The 22,491-nt window shown below is 33.5% G+C and overlaps 2 protein-coding genes across 2 annotated transcripts in view; one reads left to right on the top strand and one right to left on the bottom strand.

The window, feature by feature from the left end:
- The window catches only part of LOC125057634 (thrombospondin type-1 domain-containing protein 4-like), a gene marked incomplete at its 5' end in the record, with an annotated part of 65,179 nt that extends 64,065 nt beyond the window's left edge, over positions 1-1,114 (top strand). The window contains one exon of the mRNA XM_047661410.1: positions 131-1,114. The remainder of the gene's footprint in view (positions 1-130) is intronic.
- A 1,203-nt stretch (positions 1,115-2,317) lies between these two features.
- Positions 2,318-22,491, bottom strand: part of LOC125060356 (thrombospondin type-1 domain-containing protein 4-like) — an 85,620-nt gene continuing 65,446 nt past the window's right edge. Inside the window, exons 8-17 of the mRNA XM_047665233.1 lie at positions 12,009-12,192; positions 10,178-10,338; positions 9,266-9,529; positions 8,650-8,874; positions 7,688-7,900; positions 6,409-6,559; positions 5,763-5,938; positions 5,212-5,365; positions 3,740-3,814; positions 2,318-3,496 (exon numbers count right to left, since the gene is read on the bottom strand). Coding sequence (XP_047521189.1) covers positions 3,396-3,496; positions 3,740-3,814; positions 5,212-5,365; positions 5,763-5,938; positions 6,409-6,559; positions 7,688-7,900; positions 8,650-8,874; positions 9,266-9,529; positions 10,178-10,338; positions 12,009-12,192 — 1,704 coding nt within the window. The 3' untranslated portion in view covers positions 2,318-3,395. The remainder of the gene's footprint in view (positions 3,497-3,739; positions 3,815-5,211; positions 5,366-5,762; positions 5,939-6,408; positions 6,560-7,687; positions 7,901-8,649; positions 8,875-9,265; positions 9,530-10,177; positions 10,339-12,008; positions 12,193-22,491) is intronic.

Consider the following 22,491-nt stretch of genomic DNA (forward strand, 5'->3'; position numbering starts at 1 on the left):
TTTAGAAATAAACGTTGTTTTCATTTATATTCAGTATATACTATAAAATAAATCAACTGAAATTATTGTTATTATAAAAATAATTTAAGAAATCGAAGATAAATTTCAATTTGATAATTTTTTTTTTCAGGCGCAGGCGCCGTACGCAGAGATGTAATGTGATACAATTATGACTAACAGTGATAAGTGACAGGCACTTCGTATACATATTCTTTTTAATTATAATTTCTTATGTAATTAAAAGAAGGTTTAATATAAAAAAAACGTACTGGCAGCCTATATATATATAGTATACAATATAAATCATCATTCCACAGAGCAAAAATTCACTATTGTTTCATTTAGTTCTGTGTACCAAAAAGGTTTTTATCTAATCAAGAAATATTTTTCAAATGTATACGGACTGCCTTAACTATCAAATGGAAATTAGGCTTCCATTAAATAACCATCAGACATAAATAATCTAGAATTGTATTTCAGTAGAAATAGTATGTGATCTCCAGTGTATAAGTCGAAGATTTCTGAATAATTAAATTTTCATTAAAATTATTCGTGTAGTATTGAGATTTTATCGCATTAAACCAATATTAATCAGTCTTATTAGCCTTCTCTTTTCATCACAGTATAAGCACTATACGAGAAAGAGAGACGACAGTGTGTATTTATGTGAGATTAAGAATTCTCCTATGTGTGCATAGGAAATAGTATGCACATAATTTTATATTCGCACCAATTTAACATCATTGAATTTTTCGAATAATAAATAATATAATTTTAAGATTTGTATTATATTTAGAATTTAATTCTAGCTTTTAATAGGATAGGAAAATTGTAGTATTCCTCTTACTTTAAGTGTGTGTTCATTATTTATTTATAACGATTTTAGCACAATTAGCTGACGCATAATTAATTTGTCTGGATTTTTATTACGTGATCGATTAAAATGGATTTTAATTGAGTGTATATAGTTCTGTATAGCGCATTTATTTACTGGCTGTTAAGTATTTATGTTTTAGTTAAATAAAACGCCATAATTTGTACCATCATAATTATAATAATTTCCATACTAATAACGCGTATAACATTGTACAAAAATAATAAGCTTTAAAAACTACTTTTCGTTTTATTTCCTTATAATATGTCTAGTTTTTATATCCCAAAAATCTCGTTAAAAGATGTGCCCTTTAAAAAAAGTTTTTATTATATTTGCTTATTAACAATTTGTTGCATACGGAAATATAATAAAATTGACACAATTAAATGAAAAGGAGGGCTGGCTGCCTTATCGCTTTCGAGCGATCTCTTCCAAGCAAGCACTGTGAGAAAAAAAATTAGATAAGGTAATCAAGAAGTCCAAAAATACATGACATATAGTTATTTAAACAAAACAAAGGTATTAAAACATAGGAAAACAGTACACATGAATCATGATAATTTTAGATATTTTATTTTTTCAAAAAATTATTTTCACATATGGCGGAAACAACAATGCAACATGCACTCCAGTGTTCTAAGTCTTAAGGGTCAAAGTACTCTTAATAAACGTAAAATTAACTAGCCGAACATTTATTTATTAGCATAATGACGCCAAGAGAGGGGGAAACGTTGTCTATTTGAGATATTAAGAATACTTGACTTAAAGTCCAATGTCCTCTAAGAGTGGGGGGGAGACGGCATCCAGCTTCCCTCTCTTCTGCAATGATGCTTCGTTACCCGTCTGTTTTGGGCGGCCACATCATTTTGCCTTGAGGAATCCAGTTGAGTGCTTGCTTCGCAATGTGATTCAGATGCCTCCGGATACTATATCTTAATATACATATAAATTACGTGTCACGTTGTTTGTCCGCTGTGGACTCCTAAACTACCGAACCGATATTAATCAAATTTGCACACCGTGTTTGATCCAACTTAAAAGATAGGATAGCTTACATCTCGATTTATACCCGCAATAATATTTTATTGAAAAATATTTGTTTATTACTTGATAGTCACAATTCTAACAGATGGCGCTGTTTTGAAAGTACCAACGTTTCACATAAGCTACAATTTAATGGCATAACCACCAAAAAAGCATGGTGGTCCCCATGACTGGTGTTCTCCTACCGTTTCCCTTGTTACTATATATAATATAACAAAAACCTTAGCCACTGCCACGCTTGGCCGGTCTGCTAGTATATTATATATTATACGTATGGGCGTATAAAAAGAATAAGTTTATTTATATAGAAAAATCTCTACGAAAATTGTCTATAGAAGAAACGTTAAATCTTCGTTACCAAGTGTTGCTTAAATAAGGGACAGTAATAAAAAACGATTCTAGTTTCCAATTTATATTTACGTATATTTACAATTACAGCGTATTTATAAAAATCTCAAAATCTATATAACATTTTTTATATAATCCTAAATTAAGTAGATACAATACTTTGTATAATCAATACTATAAAAATGCGAGACGAAGGTCCACAACACGTTGTCGCTTACATAACTATTTTAGTAAATTAGAAGTCATTACGTATAAATACTTTATCCATAATCTTTATACATATTAAAATTAGTGTAAAAAGACAAATAATCGCATTTTATAACATTAGTATGTATTTCCTTTCTACGCTAACGACCGCATAAAATACTTAATTAAAAGTGTTGCACAAACCCACCATGAACGCTGTAAGATGTTTTAAACAAAAATTTTACGTCTGCACACTAGTGACTTGACTTAGGTAGACTGTCAAATTCATGGTACAAGTTTAAAACATCCTGTATAATTGTATATATGTCTAATCGAACAATAATGTTTAAATTAAAACACTGCTGCTAGCACCTACGACAACCTCAATACCAATACTTAAACACATTTAAAAACATATTTCGTTTGCGTAAACTAATGTGATTTGTTGTACATTAATTCAAATTAGAGTCAAAGGTATATTGGGGTTTGATTGACAGGATAAATAAATCAGAGTAATAAAAACAGATCAAATAAAACGTATTCGCTTCACATTTAAAAACCAGAATGACATTTAACATTACTTTGTTAACTGTCATTCCAGTGACAGTAGAAGCTAGTATTGCCATCGCGATTTCCGCAAATGTTTTTTTCATCCATATATTATCAAAAAAATAATGTGACATTATACAATTGAACTTCTTTTGGTGGTCCATTACGTGAGGTTGGTCGTCAGAAAAATGTGGACTAAAGATGTGTTTCTTATCATGGGTTTTTTTCCTTGTACAAGCGGTTACCATAGTAACAAGGCGCTACTATCCAATCCATACAACGATGTTCTAACATTTGTGATAATAACGCGTTCTATTACGTATGAATATACTTCGTATTTGGATAATCGCGTAAATAGAACAACTCTGTTGTCTTTTACAGAATATAAATGAGATTACGTCCTACAAGAGTTGCAACAATTCTGTATGTAATACTTGTAATGACAGAGTCGTGCTTGTACAGCTAAAGCGCAATTTGTCAACTTGTCCTCACAATCTGAAATAACAAATGAAATTATTACATATTGGTGGATTTTAGCTAAATAAATAGCATGAGTTACGGTCGTTTTCAACGTATTAATTTGTTAAGTACGAGTATGGGACTGAATATAAAATGGCTGTCGTTGTTATATGTATAATGTATTTACTTAGATGTACCATCTAATATAGTTACAATTCTTAAGAATTTTTAATGTGTGAAAATCGAAATATATATTTGTTTAAAAAAATAAAATATTACCTTTCTCTTCTGGTACTGCTGTGGTTGGTGGTTGGTGTGCAGTTGGTCTTTGTGTAGTTTCCTGTACTTGTGACTCTGGAATTGGATTTAAATATTTGCATAACAAAAACAATAGTTTTGACGTGATAACGTCTTTAAAATCGTTTTAGTCGGGTGACATGTTCAGAAACTTGTGTCACACCAAAACCTCACGAGCGCGATCGCAGGTATAACGAGAGAGAGACGGACCGATCTCCCGTCTCATCTCGAGCGCTGCCAGTCATTCCGTGAATGTATGAAGAAAAATGTATATCATAGTCGAATAAGTAAACTTGTCATTTTACACCCGAAATTTATCATCAAAAGTGTGAATAAAACGATAGATGTAATTTAAAATTTGAAAAAATTGTTATCTTCATTAATTCCTTACTTCCCAAAAACTTATATCACCAATAAGACGTTATCACGTAAACATCTCGATCGTAAACCTACTTTACAAACAACCAATATTTTTTTTTTTCAGTTCCCTTCAGTTTTTTATAATATAGAAAGTTTAATACAAAAAAAATACGTATTGGTTGACCTATAGGACAAGTTCAGAGTCGAAACTTAGCGCGAACTTTCGTATGTCAAAATCCATAACGTTTTTAAAGACAGGAGTAACGTGACACTACTGAGTCAGACTCCCGTTCCTCAAAAACGTTTTGAGTTTGACGTCATCGCAAGTCTCATTAGAAGTACAGTTTCTGGAATCTTTTATATAAAACACCTCAAAAACGTTTTGGGTTCGACGTCAGTCATCGCAAGTCTCATTAGGAGTACAGTTTCTGGAATCTTTTATATAAAACACCTCAAAAACGTTTTGGGTTCGACGTCAGTCATCGCAAGTCTCATAAGGAGTACAGTTTCTGGAATCTTTTATATAAAACACCTCAAAAACGTTTTGGGTTCGACGTCAGTCATCGCAAGTCTCATTAGGAGTACAGTTTCTGGAATCTTTTATATAAAACACCTCAAAAACGTTTTGGGTTCGACGTCAGTCATCGCAAGTCTCATTAGGAGTACAGTTTCTGGAATCTTTTATATAAAACACCTCAAAAACGTTTTGGATTCGACGTCAGTCATCGCAAGTCTCATTAGGAGTACAGTTTCTGGAATCTTTTATATAAAACACCTCAAAAACGTTTTGGGTTCGACGTCAATCATCGCAAGTCTCATTAGGAGTACAGTTTCTGGAATCTTTTATATAAAACACCTCAAAAACGTTTTGGGTTCGACGTCAGTCATCGCAAGTCTCATTAGAAGTACAGTTTCTGGAATCTTTTATATAAAACACCTCAAAAACGTTTTGGGTTCGACGTCAATCATCGCAAGTCTCATTAGGAGTACAGTTTCTGGAATCTTTTATATAAAACACCTCAAAAACGTTTTGGGTTCGACGTCAGTCATCGCAAGTCTCATTAGAAGTACAGTTTCTGGAATCTTTTACTCACGAATAAGCTTGTTAGAGTCAATACAACGCGGAGTACATGGCTGTGTGGCGTGAGGTCTCGTTGATTTACACATCGTTTCGTTGGCGTTGTCGCCGCGTGCGCATACAACAGTCCTATGTTGTACACCTATACCGAGTGTACAGTTTCCTATGCACTGTGGAAATAAGTGATATTACTTAATATATTTTCTTTCACACACAAACACACATGCGCACATCTAATAGGCAAGCAGGTGATGAACCTTCTGTGCCTGACACACACCGTCGACTTTTTGTTGAAGGCATGCCGGTTTCCTCACGTTGTCCTTCACCGTTCGAGCAAATGTTTCAAATTCAAAAATCATTTAATCATATAGGTAACACAATGTACACTTATGATCGTCTTATGATTACTCGATTACTTATGACTTTTACATTTAGTGCCAGTTCTAAAATCAAGGGAGTAGAACGGAAGAGTATAACTGGCAATAAACTCTCCGCCACTCTTTTATTTACCGCTATAGAATGCAGAAACAAAACTTAACTTATAAAATGATGTTGTATATTTTTTACCTGTCCCCAATCACTGGTAAACCAATCCGGAGTACAGTCCTGACCACAAGTGCGTTCGCTCTCCGGTTTTGGAGCCTTGCATGCAGATTCTTTCAAGTGTCTCCCTGTACCACCGATACATAGTACACCCCTTACTTCCTTTCCCTCGCATGGAGAGGTGCAGGCGGACCAGTCCCCTATAGAAATATATGATTTAAAATAAGGGTTTTCCTGTATACGTCAAAATAGATTTAGTTGCGAGTTAAAGGTTTAGGCATTACAATCAAAATTTCCAACAGAAATAAAAAATTAATGCCTATACTCGTATGTATGTATGTAAATTATTACATTAAAAAGAATTTTGTCGAATGAAATGTTTCTTTCTAGTTTCCCAACGTTTAACGTTCAAAGCCTTCAATCTAAGACAAATTAAATTTGTATTAAACGAAATAATGAAATCAAAATTTTAATACGAAAGGTAAGTCATTAAAAACACTTTCACATTCATAAGGTACAATGTCACGTTTCCGCTCGTTGATCGAAACAAAAATAAACAGTCAAAACTATAAACGACACATGCCTTGGTCGACAATTAACCCTTTATTATAAGGTATGTAAAGTAGCTCAGTCAAAAATAAAACATCTAAAAAATCTAAATAATCATCACCAGTGAACCAGTGGCCTTCATGTGCTTCGCAAGAAATTGTCGGTGAACAAGTGCGGGTGAAGTCTGGCGGTGACTTCGGAGCACACCCAGAGGGATCCGCGCATCGCACCGCTCGAGTCTGTATACCTCCGCCCACGCACCAACCAACACACTGGATCCAAAGTTAATTTTAAATAAATATTAGTCAGTAGGGTTATTTATTTAGGAAACTAAACAGATACATCACTGTACAGAAAAATAAAATAAATGTAAAACATAAAATAAATAGACACATATCCACAAAAAAAGTTTCACTAATAAAATATAGTTTCACCAATACAAAGTAAGACAAAACAAAATATGACAGCCCAAATTTAACACTAAACTAGCAGCTATAAAAAAAAAATTAGTTATGTATATTGCTAAGCGCAAAACTCACGCAGAGAAAAATTGGTGGTAAAAGGTAGGCTAAGTAAAAAAAACATATTAAGGCAAACGAAGTGCGTAGAGGCAGCTAATTATAAATATAAATTGCACAAATACTGAATCGAATACAAAGTTAACAACCTTTGCAATCAATACATAAATTGTATTATAATAGCAAAATAACGTAATAAATGTATTGTCCATAGCTTATATGAACAATGATGTTTCCAATTTATGATTGCCTTTATTATAGTATACTTGGAGGTATTTCGTCCGCAAAACAAAGTACTTTAGTACTTAGTACTTTCAAGGTTCAAGCCCATGCATATACTATATCTATGTCATTTCAACCTAGGCCCCACAAATGATTTCTATACTTTATCTTTAGTTGAGAAATACACCATTTAAAGTTAAAAAAAGTTTATTTGATTAAATTCTTTGAATTCACAGTTTCGTGATTGCTTTTTTTGGCCATATTAAGATGTGTATGTTTCTATTTAAATTGGTTAAATATAAATAATCCTAACTGGTTTTAATAATAATCAATATATTGTAATCTTATCTACAGGCCTTTCGCCGTAATAGGCCGCTTTTCTTTCTTCAATCAGGGCTGAGCCTTCTATATAATTAATGTTAAGATTGTAATTTGACGGTTTCATAGATTTCGATAGATTACAATCTACCGAATAATAATACGTTAAATTGTAAGCAGTTCGTTGAGGTTCACAATCTTTCGATAGATTACAATCTCGCGAGATAGATTACAATCTAACGGTGTTTACAATTTTACGGTGACATAAACACACTTCTCATAATACAGCGTAGTTATTTCTTTACGGATACCCATTTATTATGATATAAATTTTTTTTTTACCTCAGACCAGTTGGTGTAAAGCCACGCGCCGGTACCAAGGTTATATTCTGGTCCTACATTCGAGCCAGAATCTACTTCGATTGTATAAACGGGCCCATCTCTGAACGCATCCACTTGTTTCTTCGAAGGTTTAGTAACTTCCGAATTACAATCTGGGATATTGCATTTCTCAGTTACAGCGGGTTTCGGCGCTGGACATTTCACGTCACTTATCTAAAAAATATTCAAATTAAATTAAAATGTTACACAATATGCAGTAATACGTCAGTTATTCAATTGTCTCCTACATACATTGGTTTATGTGTCAACGGGATTCACTCTTTATTTACCACTCGCACAAAGAAAAACTATTTATTTATTTACACTTCGTTACCGTAATATTCAAAATCATACATATAAAAAAGCAAAAAAAAGCAGGTTATATAAGTTATTAGGCAACGGGCGGCCTTATCGCTAACAAGCGATTTTTTCAAGCCAACCCTATTTAAATGCTATTAATGCTAAATCAAATGCTATGCTTATAATGCTGAAGAGTGCTTGCACCTGGCTATACTCTCGGGGTGGAATTCCGACGATTTAGTTAATCACCACGATTATAAGAGCCTAAGAGAGCAAAATGCACATCCTTGGCTCATACACATTACATTACATTATATTTAAACAAAATATAAATTAAAAATTTAAATTTATAGATCCGTTCTGTGGCAAACATACTTTACGTCTTCAAGAAAAATCAACCAATTTAATAAATAAATAAACGAATTTTAATTTAGTTTAAGTTATATTTTATAAATAAATTATTTAAAATGATTGGGGTTTGGCGTTGACCCTTGGGGTCTCGAGATCGAATGCAATTAATTTCATAATTTTTTTCTGAAATTTAATGAAGTATTTCTGCCTTGTTATTCGACATACTGATTTTCTAGTAATACATAATTATTATACATTACAAAAAAGCAAACCTTAGTAATTCCCTTAGAATGATCTTGAACACACCCAACAATCCTAATTCTAGTTGACGGACCACATTGAGGGCATGAAGACCAGGCGGCTGCCCTCCACCTTGGCGGACACGGAATGTTCCCACAACGTCTTCTTTTTCCACCAGGAGCTGCACCTACGCAGTGTGCCGGAGAAACTTCCCGATCACCAGTATTGCTGGATTCGACGCATCGGTACTTGCCTACCTGTGATTAATAATTATATTATGTCTTATAATGCTCAAGCATTTGTATAACTAAATAATTAATAAAATTTTCAATATTGAATCATTTGTGTAAATCTACATATTATATATATATCTACAATTTTTATGTTGGTTTGTGTACGCTTCAAAAACTCAAAAAGTTCTGCATCGATCGAGCTTAAATTTTAGCATGATATATAATCCGCATCAAAGATTGTTTTTATCTATTTTTTTATTATTTTCTTTGTTTTTTTTCTTCATTTTTTTCCACAAGTATTGCAAAACTAAACTTATATGAAATGTATTCTTTGTTTTATTTCCCATTTCTCAACCATTCAACCACAATGTGCCACTACGAAGCGTGGCAGGGTACATAAATTAAAAAAACCTACCTGAAAGCCACCTCCACAGCTTCGAGAACATTGGGTATATGATAATATTTTCCAAAGGAATTTTCGAGTGCCGACAACATTTTCGATTGAATTTTCATTGTCTGGGTGTCTCGGTACGTTATAGTGATCGAAACCATGGTGACGTCGTATATGTTTAGGAGGAGATTCTGCCTCCTTCGTAATGGATTCTATGTCAACTTCTCCAGGCATTGCGTCTGTGAAGTACTCGTATTTGATACTCGGGTTCGGTTCGGTGTAGAGAATCTGAAAATTGTATCATTTCAGAACACACGAGTATACAGAAATTACGTAGGCAATTTTAACAGACTAGATCTCAGAGCATGGAGTAAGAGTGGATGAATTTTTATTTAATTCAATAATAAATAACAGTGGCGCTGCAACCTCTTTAGGTCTGGGCCTCAGATTTCTGAATCTGTTTCATGATCATTTTTGGACACACGCCGTCGACATTTTGGGTCTAAGGCAAGCCGGTTTCCTCACGATATTTTCCTTCACCGTTCGAACGAATGTTAAATGCGCACATAGAAAGAAAGTCCATTGGTGCACAGCTGCGGATCGAACCTACGACCTCAGTGATGAGAGTCGCACGCTGAAGCCACAAGGCCAACTGTTTGTCTGAAATTTTACTTAACTTAACAAATAAATTTTTAGTTAACCGCTGAAATAGCAAGGGTATATTTCTACAGTTCACTAAAGGTACCGTAGTAAGGTACCGGGAACGTAATACTAAACACTCTTCTAACGGCTTTATGAACGCTTTTATTAAAGATAAGTTTTAGTATAATTGGCGCCAGCTTAACTAGCTGTCATTAGAAACAACAGAATTCACAGTTGACAGTAAATAAATAATTGTAATGTAAAATGTTTAAAGATTGAGGCTTCATATCATACCATTATATCAATAGGAAAATGTATGGGCCCGGATGCAAACACGGAATCCAAACCAGATTTGCGAGTGTAAGTGAATCTTGCGCCGGCTGCTTCGTATACTCCGGGGGCACTAACGGCAAACTCACCGTTCATTATATACGATCCGTTCGTTATCTTTAAAGCTGAAAAATAAAGGTAACAACAATTTGTATATAACAAATCGCAATAAGGGGCAACGACAAATGTATAGTACAATGAATTCGGGTGTTAAATTATGGATAACTTAGTAAGAGACGTATTAACTATTTCAAACGATTATGTATTTTATCATAACTTTTAATACGCACATAGCTGAATAGCTGTAAAATACTGCTAATGGATTTCCCAGTGACAGAAGACTTGTTAGAGCAGTGTTTCCTATTCTTAGAATGTTATGTTACATTTTTAATTTATATATTAAAAAATTAATTGTTCACTTAAGAAATTTAAATGATAGTTTTAGAAAGAAATCACTAGGAAATTGTTCAAGAAAAGTTAGTAAATTTTCAAAACATAATGAAAAACTGGAATTACATTTCCAAATAATTTTAATAAAGATTTTTATAATTTAGTGAGATCCTTGCACTTGATGCTGACTGTACAGAGATTTTATATTGGGTTACAATTTGGTTAGCTTCAGTTTCAAGTCTCCACGTTGTGTTATATCCAGCTGATTTCGATGCCCAACTTAACAATCAAATTGTCCCCCTGTGGGGCTATAAGAATGAAACGGACACAGAAAAGTGCCAATGCTTCTACGAGAATACAGTTTAATATCACAATGACTGTTATTAATAATAATATTTCAGTTCTAAATATGGTTTATAGGGTGAAGCACACAAATTAGAAAGCACGATAATAGTAAAAACAACCACAAAACAACGCACCGAATATAATTTATGTAAAGAATAATGTTTACGATAGAATAAATATCGAATCAATCTAAACATTTGTACCAATCTATTAGAATCAACAATATAAAACAGTTTTTACATTGAAATTGCATTAGGCAAATTAAATCTGTAGATAGATACGTTTGTTTACAGACAATGTAAAAAGCTTGTAATTGATTTGAAGCAAGGCGAACTATTATAATCGCTTGGTATTGAACGAATGATTTACGATCAATCTAATCGACAATAAGTAAGTGACCAACCTCATGTTTCGCTATTTGCCATCAAAGGGCCATTCACTGGTTAATAATGAATGATGAATGTCGACAGATCATCATTCATTGAGGATAAATGATTTAGACAGTAAACTTAAACGGGGAAGTGCGATAGATTTTGCAGGTTGCATTCATATCATTTTAAAGACGGCAAAATTATAGCAAGACCTAACACCTTTCGAAATTTCGCAGTTAATTTGATTTAATATCACGGACCACCCGGGAAAGAATAATGGGCTGGTGGTTTGATAAAAATAGCAGGACTGGCAGAATATTGGCTATACAGACATCTGTAAAGGATTGGAGGAGGCTTATACCCAAGAGGGGTTCATATCCACAGGCGACTAACATATTACTACTAACAATGTTTGAAATAGAAATTACGGATACGGAAATGAAAAAGGCTTTCTTAAAGAACTATTAATTATCACAGTATGAGATGTCTTTTCTAGAAATCTTTAAAAATAGTAAATAATATACGTTTCATAAAATGTGCCTTATTAATTACTGATATTATTTGTCAACACTATACGCCCTTATTTAAACATCATCAATTCAAGTTCTCGCACATTCATTCGGATAAACTGCAACCCATCCAATAATTACCCTTCCATTTGTAAGCGTATTAACACCAGTAATCCTCACCTATATAATTATCGCTGGGCAGTATTTCCGAGACATTGAGCCGACAGGCGCCCTGCGGGACCGTCGTGATGTAGGAGTAGCCCAAAGGAAGCCTCGGACGTGAGAAGAGGCCCGACACCAGGCGTCGCCCGCATCTCACCTCACGAGTGCTCGCTATTGATAGAACTGATTCTCGGCCGACCGCCTGTGATTAAGTGTTTAATATTATAAAATATCATTGTATTGTATAAGGTTTGCATTAATAATAGATTTTTGTGATAAACAGCGTTATTTTAATATACATTTATAATAATGATGGATCATATTAGGTTAGAAATTTCAAATATGGAAAATAATTTGCATGAGTGGTATTAAGAAGATTTTTATATCACTTGTGATTTGTTGTTATGTTTGATTGCTATAATAAATAAATGTACTTTCAAGGGAATCGATACACTTCAGTCGCTACTCAGAGAGGTGACGTAACAACACCTTTAGTAAAAGACCACATTTCTGAGATTCTGTAGCTTTTGTATTGATAATATTTTAACAGTTTTGTAAAAATATATATATATATTTTTTTTTTTTTATTTATATATATATATAGTTATAGCGTGACTTCGTATAATTAAAAATCCAATACGTATTCGACATACAATCAAAGGACTAAGTCTCCGTTTCAGAATATCACTTTTAGTTTTTCGTCGATCCGTTTGTTCGGTTTGGAACTGGGATTAAATTTAAATTTAGAATAACCTTTTATTGGCTTCGATGAGTGTACAAAAACTAATATTATAACTTAAAGTTAGCAATTAGAAATTATAAGTTCACAACACATTTTATTAATTTTAAATTTAATTTAAATAAAAACTTAACATATTCCGTAATTTTATCAATTAATACCGACAGCATCGTGGTCGTCCATAATTACTTTTTAAGTAGGTGTCACACTAATGTAACGTTGAAGGCGCCAGGCGCGTCTTTAATTAACACCATAAATGAAAGGATAAATAAATGAAGTAACATCAGAGTTAGGTAAGAGTTTCATATAATAGGTTAATAGTATCGGGTTAAGGAAAAACTAACAAGAGTAATTTAGGATTCAAACTTAATTACTAACAAAACGAACAATTGTATGTAAGCAAACCTAATTAGTCTAACTTCTTGTTTTATAAGTTGTAAGAAATAAAAAGCTTTTTTTTTATTACTATTAAGAGTTTTATGAGAGATATTTTCCTAACAGATAGATAGAGTGAATCTTTACAATGTTATAATTTATGGATAGTGAAATAAATGTTGTAATAACATTTTTTTAAATTATTTAATGTTCACAATGGCTATTTTAACACAACTAAAGTACTCTTGGATATGGTCAAAGCCCTGACGAAAGCACGTTATAGTGAGTTTTCAATATCTCTGATAGCAGAGATCACAGAGTTGGTTAGACTTCTTACACAACGGACTTTTAGTGAACAAAAAGGTCCAAAATTTTGTGTGTTTATCGAAATTCGAAAATGGTTATGATTTTTTAATTGGTTGTTGGTTTATATAAGGTAGGATCTTGGACCAGTCCAACCTCTGACGGCCAAATGCTGAGGTAGAGAAGTTACGTAGTAGCCGAAGTAAGAGTAAGTATACTTAGTGGCCGAAATTTTAGTATATATGTCATGTGTGTCCAAGACAACGTCTATCAGTACCGCTATAATACCTATGAGATTACATGATTCATATACATACACACATGTACGGTAATGTCTATATGACCAAGCCTTAACTAAAGAGATCTACATATAATAACATACAGTATTTAACATACTTAATTTTTATTCCTTAATCAGGAGCGAAAAATCTTCACTTCTTAATCTTGTCGTTGCATATTTAAAAGCTTATTAAGACGCATGTTCAAAACGCATTATGCAAATCGTCACTTTGAAACTGTTTGTGTGCAAATGTTGAAAATTGTTTATTTTGAACTGGTTTCGAGTGCATTTTAAATAACTCAGAAACAACTTACCGTGTTGAAAATAAACGAATGTTTCACAAAAAAACTATGGAATTTATCCATATATTTTTTATACTGTTCGATATTTCATAGTCACTACACAGTGGAATTAAAAAAATAATTAAAATTGTATTATCTTTCTAGGTATACAGACTGGTCAAAAAATCGTGGATCAGACGCAACTAGGGGATGGACCCTAAGTCGAATTGCTTCGGAAATACTTCAGTGGGCAGCTGGTTCCATAGTGGTGGTGCGCGGCAAAAGCTGCCTTAAAAACGCTCAGTTGTGGAACGACTGTGGTATTGGTGGTGGTATTTGGTTTTATGTCTGATGAAACTCAACTACAGGTATTAGTCCAAACAACTCCTCAGAACACTTTCGGTGGTTAATGCGGTAGAAGATGCTAGTAACTCCGCATCTCTACGCAACGCCAAAAGATCAAGGCGCTCGGAATCGGATTGGTTGTCGACGAACTGTATAAAGCTTGCTTAAATGTAAAACAAATCATGACCGTTAACAATTTTCACTTTTATTTAACAGCAACTTAAGGTAGGCGGTTTAAAAAGTTATAATCGTAATAAAATACCTTGTAAAATAAATGGCTCATAAAAACTAACCTTTCACATCCAAGCGCAAAATATCCATTTGTTTTTATTTATATTTTATGACTTCATTCATATGGAAATTAAGTTATAAATTAACATGAAATCTCCTTGTTTGGGCGTTCCATTATAACGTGATAACAGTAATGGAAACGACCATATTTATTTAAGCACAAAAATAAGTAAATTAATAAAAATGTTCATAAAATATATAATCTATGGTCATAATCAGACATTCATATATCGAGTGTTTCATATTTTAATAATGCCTTCAAGATGTCTTAATAATTCAATTGCTTGTCCTGTAAAGTAATGAAATTGCATTTATCTATGACCTATGGCCACAGAATTATAAATATAATACCTAACATCAAAAATATATATGTATATATTTTTACCGTTCGAAACCACACCCTCAAGAATTTGTTAATTTTATTGAATACGTATACGGAAGTGAGGATGCTATATAAAAACTACCTTCAAGTAATAGTCTAGACTATATTATTCTAGGTAAAATATTAGTTAATTTTCGAATATGTAATAAAAACTATGAAAAAAATCCATAGTTTTTCCTACAACATTTCGTTTATTTTTAAGACAGTATGTTGTTTCTCTATATACATACTATATATAATTGAGTGAATGCCTGGTTTTGAAATACCATATAAAAGAAACAAACAGAATGGTAAAACTGAATGAATGAAATCCAAAAATCACGTCAATATATAATTTTGTAGAAGAATTTTGAGAGACGAAAGATAGCTATCGGAGCTAATCGGAGATAATTATATTCAATATCTTGCCCAAAACGGATGAGCTGAATGCTGAAATTTCTTTCAGAACAGCCTTGCGATAATCTCTCACTGCGGTTTTCGCAGCGGTGGTCGCGCTCAAATCAGTCGTGAAGCAGTCATTTTAGGATTTGGCATTCTGATAAGGAGGGAGCTTGTAGTTTATTGTTTGAAAACCGCAGTGAGAGTTCGAAAAGTGAGTTACAGAATCGCAAGGCTGATGAAAGATGCCATTTTATACGTAGCCAAATTATACTTCAAAGAAATTAATATTACAATCATTGCATTAATATCATTATACATCACCTAGATATGTTTTTCACCTTCCAAAAAATTTGAGAAATTTAATAAACATAAATTTCTAATATATTAGATGCGGCAAACCTATTATTCCAAATCTGATTACAATGATCTCGGGGGCCTTAATAAATTAATAGTTACCATATAAATCAATGGAGGTGGTAATTGAAAACGTCTACTAATAGCCAATTAATTAGGATTAAACGTGAGTGGACCAACCCGCATAAGTTAACCAGTTAAGTGACATATAATTAATGATATATTTTTGCTTATTTAATTACCTTGCGCTTATGTTAATTACATGATATCTTTAGAAGTGTTTTCTGTTTAAATATATTATATATATTTGTGTATAATTTGTTTTGCTCCCAAATATCACCCATGTTACAGTCCAGTGACCAATGACCAGTGAAATCAGTCGTGAAGCAGTCATTTTATGATTTGGCATTCTGAAAAGGTGGGAGCTTCTATGTTATTGTTTATCAGATTCTATTCAGAATTCGCTCTTATTCAGAGCGACCGCCGATGCGAAAACCGCTGTGTGAGTTTGAAAAGTGAGTTACAAAATCGCAGGGCAGATACTTATGAAAATATGTAATAGAAAGGATAACGTGTGAAAATAACATGATAACTAAAGAAGGCGCAGCGCTAACCAGATCCATGCAACTTCCTCACAATAGAGTAGTCCGCAATATCGCACACAACTCACGAGGGGACTCTTATATATATATATTATATTGAACAAGTCGCATAGGTCCGCCATGCATCCGCGTATATACACAATTATGTAGGAATAATAATAATAATAGCAATTCATTAACACAGCAAGGTTGCTTAAATTTCTTATCTATAAGAAAAATGGTCTTCGTTTGAGGCTCCTTCACGCCTAAACCACTGATCGTATCGACATGAAACTACTGCCATTCGATGTGAAATTTTTCCTAGATGGTTTATGGCTATTTATTTAAATTCCAACGTTCCTTCATTTTTTATTGCTCTTTTACTTTTATGAAAATTTATACATACGGACTTCAGCGCGGAAACATTCGGGGAGGCTTCCCAGAACCTCAAAACGTCAACATCTGTTAAAAACTCGATTTTCGAAAATTTTCAATTTTCTTCTTAGCGGAAATTTAAAAAGAAGAATAATAAAAATATGAAAAAATAATAATAATGAAACATAACACTTTATTTATTTCGCCCAGCAAAGCGGGCGGGAAACGGCTAGTTATCTATATAAGGAGCTTTAAATAACCATTACATATTAAAATTATATTTGCATTTTTGGTATTTTTTTAATTTTGGTAGCTTTATTGATTCTCTTATGCGTGTTTTGTATAGTGAACATTGTTGTTAATTGTAACCCAATTGTACAATATATTGTATAATACAAAACTACGGTTTGGTGGCTGTTGTTACACAATTTTGTATTAAAATAATAAACCCAGAGTACACACCTCGTTTCGATATATTCTTAAAGAAAGGCACACAATTGTCAGTAGTATGGAAACAATAAGAGTTGGACTGATAACATACTTAACTAAAACTTTGCCTTGAAATAGATCAAAATACGCACACTCACTAATAAATTTTAAAATTGAGGGCGTAAGTAATTAATAAAATTACCAAAAATATAATCAAGCTAAAAATTCGTCTAGCATAAAAAGCAAACTAAAAGCAACTCAATAAGTTCAATAAAGATAAATAAATATGGTAATCGTTTAAGTTTTTGTTGTTTTATCATCAAAATCTTATCTTAAGTCTTACAATAAATAACTAATTAATAATCTAGACGATTTCGCTAAAAACAAAGCTTAAATTACAAATACTGTATTACCAAAACTTACCAAAATCAAGAAGAATAACTTCATAATTGTGATCATATTTATCCAATTATTAAATCCAAAACCTAATAATACATTGCAATTTATACACAACACGACACAGTATGTTATAACAGTTTATTCTGACTGCCTCCTTTGAGATGCCAAGTCAAAATACGTTTGAAGTACTCAAAGGCTGGATAACTTCATACCTAAGTCGTAGCGCGGATTATGACATTAACATTAATTAGTCGTAATTCAATCCCTTTGATTTGCATAATGCAATTAGGTGTATATCAGGATTATGAACTATTTACGGACTATTTCCGAACTACCTAGCTTTTGTCTATTTATTGGTTAATTTCGTAAACAATTACGAATAGCTGCATATGCTCGATGTTTAGAGATAGCTGGGCTTTTTAACGACTTAAAGGCGTACTCAGAGTCACACATTAAATTGACGATGTAAGCTGCAAAATTTAGGTATGCATAGAGAATTAGAATTGAATTATAATATTTTAGTTTTTAGCCTTTTGGACCTATTGTAAATCCGTAGTACAATTTAAGTACCTTTTGTAAACTATGGTTGTCGGAATAGGACTAGACAAAATAATAATAATATAATAAATTCAATAAATTTACTATAGTGGTCTATGGATGTAATTTTTATCTTACAACGATTATTGTGTTCGAAATTCAAATTTGAAAATTTTGTTATAAACGGAAGTAAAGCACAGAGGTGTCAGCGAAAAGGTTTTATTAAAAGATCGTATAAAATCGAGTCGAGAGTAACTTTAAGGTTATATAATTGTTTAAACTTTTATTGCTATTTTCATAGATCAACTGCACCACAAAAGTATTATGAAGATTAACCAGCATTCTCGAGATTCTACCGAGCTCATAAAGCAATCGATGGCTAGACGCCAAAATTTCGACAGCTGTGCTATGATTTAACGACGCCAACTTAGTGATGCGCATGCGCATTTGTAATAACTTTTAAGATTTTCTGTCATGCTAATCCTTCATCATACTAAGTCTCGAGCAATAATAATCATACTAAGTCTCGTCAGTAAAAGCAATATGTTAAAAAGTATTAGTAAAATGGCAAGAACAGTGTTGGCCTAGTAGCGTAAATCTTCTACCCTGGCCGTGCATTAAAGCATTTTATGCGCTTAACACTTGCTCGTGAATATAAAAAATAAATAAATCAGTGGCGCAACAACCTCTTTAGGTTTGTGCCGCAGATTTCTGTATCTGTTTCATGATCTGATTCGTCTTATAGGCAAGTAGTTGATCAGCCTCCTGTGCCTGGCACACGCCATCGACTTATCGGGTTTAAGGCAAGCCAGTTTCCTCACGATGTTTTCCTTCACCGTTCGAGCAAATGTTATATGCGCATAGTGTCTCTATATGCGCATAGCGCATATAACATTTGCTCTCCAATGGTGCACAGACGGGGATCGAACGTATGACCTCAGGGATGAGAGTCGCACGCTGGAGCCACTAGGCCCACTGCATCGGCTCGTGAAGATAAACATCGTTAGAAAAACGGCATATTTTAGCCATAAAAACCCCAAATAAGTGGTGGTGACTGAAATAATATTATAAAATTTAATTTTTTCTTCAAGAAAAGAGCGTACCAATTCTTATGGTAGGGGAGCCCACGATGCTAAATGGGGATTTACTCGAGCGTCGTAGAGACCTATTGGGATGCAAAGCTTAGATAAAAAGAAGAAAAAAATGTTATATGATAAATTCCTTTTCATCGGTGGGGGAAGCGGCTATAGATAGTTAAATATGTAAAAAAAAACTGTTGCATGGACATCCTCGAGCGCGTCAGATATTGATAGCATCTATGCCCTACGTATTTTTAATAATGTACGTATGTTAATCTGATCGTTTGCATGATGCGGGTGGTTGTATTTAAGGGTTGAAAATTAAAAAAAAAAAATTTTTATCGAGCGCGTCAGATTTTCTAAGGGAGTGTTAAGTGCACCAAAAAAAAGCTCTCATTCACTAATCTGACGATTTCGATGGGACGCAAACCCACAGCCATTTTTTTAATTTGCAAAAAAAAATGGCAATTTTGAAATACTCAAGCGCGTCAGATTAAGATATATGTGGTTCATCTTTATGTTCTAAACGTACTGTCTCATAATCTGACGATTATCTAGAGGGATTCGCCTGATCTGACAAAAAAAAAATAGAAAAACGGTTCACCTAAAGGGCCATGCCTGCAACTTCCCGCTAATTCCATTCCTGGGCGCTTAAAATTGATATTTTGAGCTCGCTGAGTTCAAAGAAATAACATTTCTATGCATTTGAGCTCTCCCAGCTCGAAAGTCTGATTGAAGTTTCATAGAACACTATATTTGGAATTTTCAAACCGCAATAACTTTTGAATGGATCAAGCAATTTTCACGCGGTTGGCGGCATTCGACGCAGTTTTATCATCCTCATAAATAATTTTGCAATTTTAATTGATCGAACCACAAATTTCGGAGTAATCCCGAAAAAACACTTTTTCGGGTTTCTTTCGTGTACGATATCTCTCGAACGAATCAACCGCTTTTGACCAGCTTGGTGGCGATCGACGTGGTTTTTCAAGCTCGAAGGCGGATTAGTTTTTGAAATTGATCGATAAAGAAACCACTTTAAAAAAAAATATTTCTTATTTTTTTAAGATTTTTCAAAATTTCTCAAAATCTATCGGTCCGAATCGGTTCAAATTCACAGGAAATGTAATTTTGAGGGAAATATTTAGAACGCCGTTTAGTAGATTCCGATCGGTTTAAGGAAATGTAGGCATCACGCAGCTGCACGCATTTAACTTTATCGACGAATTTTTGTTATTTCGGCTTGCGGAAATCGTCAGATTATATATTTTTCATTATTCTTGAATTATTTCCTTCAAAATAAAAAAAAAATTAGCTACGCTCGAGAATGTCGAGATGACGTTTTTTTTTTACAACTTTGTTGCCCTCCCCTTTTTTTCCGTCACTCTCAAATTGTCAGATTAGTGGAATATACACTTTTTAGGATGTAATTAACTCACCCTACCTTAATCTGACGCGCTCGGGAATTTCTGATGGTCAATTTTTTTTTACTAAACTGATCCTGTCTCCTTCACGTGCGGCCTTATATATGGGCCTCATATTTTGTGGAGGTACTTAACCGGGTACAAGGTATCCCCCTATATATTAATCTGCCGCGCTTTAGTAAATCCCGAAATCCCCTCTTGGGCTCCCCTACCATTAAAAGGCAACGCACTTGCGAGCCTGGCAATGTACGTAAGTGTCCATGGGTAGCGGTACCACTTAATATCAGATGAGCCATCTGACTGTATTTATATATTTAACGCAAATGTATAATAGCTACATAATATCCAAGTAGCACGTTGGGTGTACTTAAAACCCCATTAAAAATAATATTTTATTTAAATGTCTAGTACTTTATTTTAGATACTTTTACACTTAAAATCATATTTCTATCTCCTTTTAGGTATCTGTGCGTAATTTTTGGCACTATGCCACTCTGCACGTACCACCCGCTGTTTCCTTAAATTGGTATATTCATTAATAAACACTCCAAATACCGATCTTTACATTTATACAATTCGAAAAACTGCAAATAGTCCGATGTACAAAGCACGCTCTAGATTTTAAGATCAATTGAATGTTGTGTAACAGTTCCAAATCGCATCACTAAGCTAACCAAATCCATAACGTGAGTGTAATCCCAAATGCGCTATTATTCGGATTATGATTGAAACATACGCCCACAAGATCGCGACTATTTATCACACGCAATGCTTGGCAATTTATTTGTGTTATTAATAAACACTATCTGACACTATTGTTGTGTATTTGGTTGTTAGACTAGTGGTTAAGTTCGGGTTTATCTTCAAAACCAACCTTTAAAGTTCTCGGATTTCTGCATGTGTATGTTTAATTTAATAGCCTGTGCTTGACTTTAAAATGTTTGGGTCTAATGCAAGCCGGTCTCCTCACGATGTTTTCCGTCGTTTGAGCGAATGTTAAATGCGCACATAGACTAAGTCTATTAATGGGATAAAACCTACGACCTCAAGGACGAGAGCCGCACGCTGAAGCTACTAGGCCAACACAGCTCGGTCTAACCTCTAGTCTGTTTTAATCATGTCTTCGAATTGTGTACACCAATTTATCTTTAAGCGAAATAAATATATAGGATGAATGTACAGGTAGAAACCGCTTAGTTTTAGATTCAGTAGGCACCATGTCAGGCACAGAGTACTGATTGAACTAATTTCTTTCAAAAAAATTTAGAGAGAAATGTATAAAGAAAGAGATACCCAAGAAAATATAGCGTATAAAACTAGAAATATATTAATGAAATATATGGTGGAAAGAAAAGTAAAGGTTTACAATTAATATATATACGCACGCCTTTGTCCCGGGGTAGGCAAGAACCAAGAATTTTCAGTTGCTACAGTCCTGAATCCCAACATAACTCTCTCGCTTCATGACGTACGAGAATTTAGAATTCTAAAACGTAAAGTTGAACAACTGCTGTACTCTTTGTCTATTTACAAATATCAAAAAATGTCTATAAATTGTCCTGTCATGTCCATAGAGTTATCTTTTTCTAATAGTAATAATATCTTATCTAGTGCGGTTACAACAGCAATAAATAATGGTCGTATATCAATTTAAACTAAGCGACTGTTTAACCCTAATTTGGTCACGTGCCACCGTCAAATATTTCAATAGTTTTTTTATTACACTATTCTAGCCCCAATTGTGAATTTAAAATGTCAATGAGTGGGTTTTTTTTTAAATAAAACTCATATTTTAAATACATAGTTATATGGAAAAATGTATGCAGTGTCAGGATTTTATGAATGTTAATGTGCTAATTAAAAATTATGGTATGGTATGGGATGCTACTCGTGTGGACACATTTGCTCCGTCTGACCTTCCTCGGACAAGCAAAGCTAGGACGGCT

Source organism: Pieris napi, chromosome 2 (genome assembly GCF_905475465.1).
Source record: "Pieris napi chromosome 2, ilPieNapi1.2, whole genome shotgun sequence".
NCBI lineage: Eukaryota > Metazoa > Arthropoda > Insecta > Lepidoptera > Pieridae > Pieris > Pieris napi.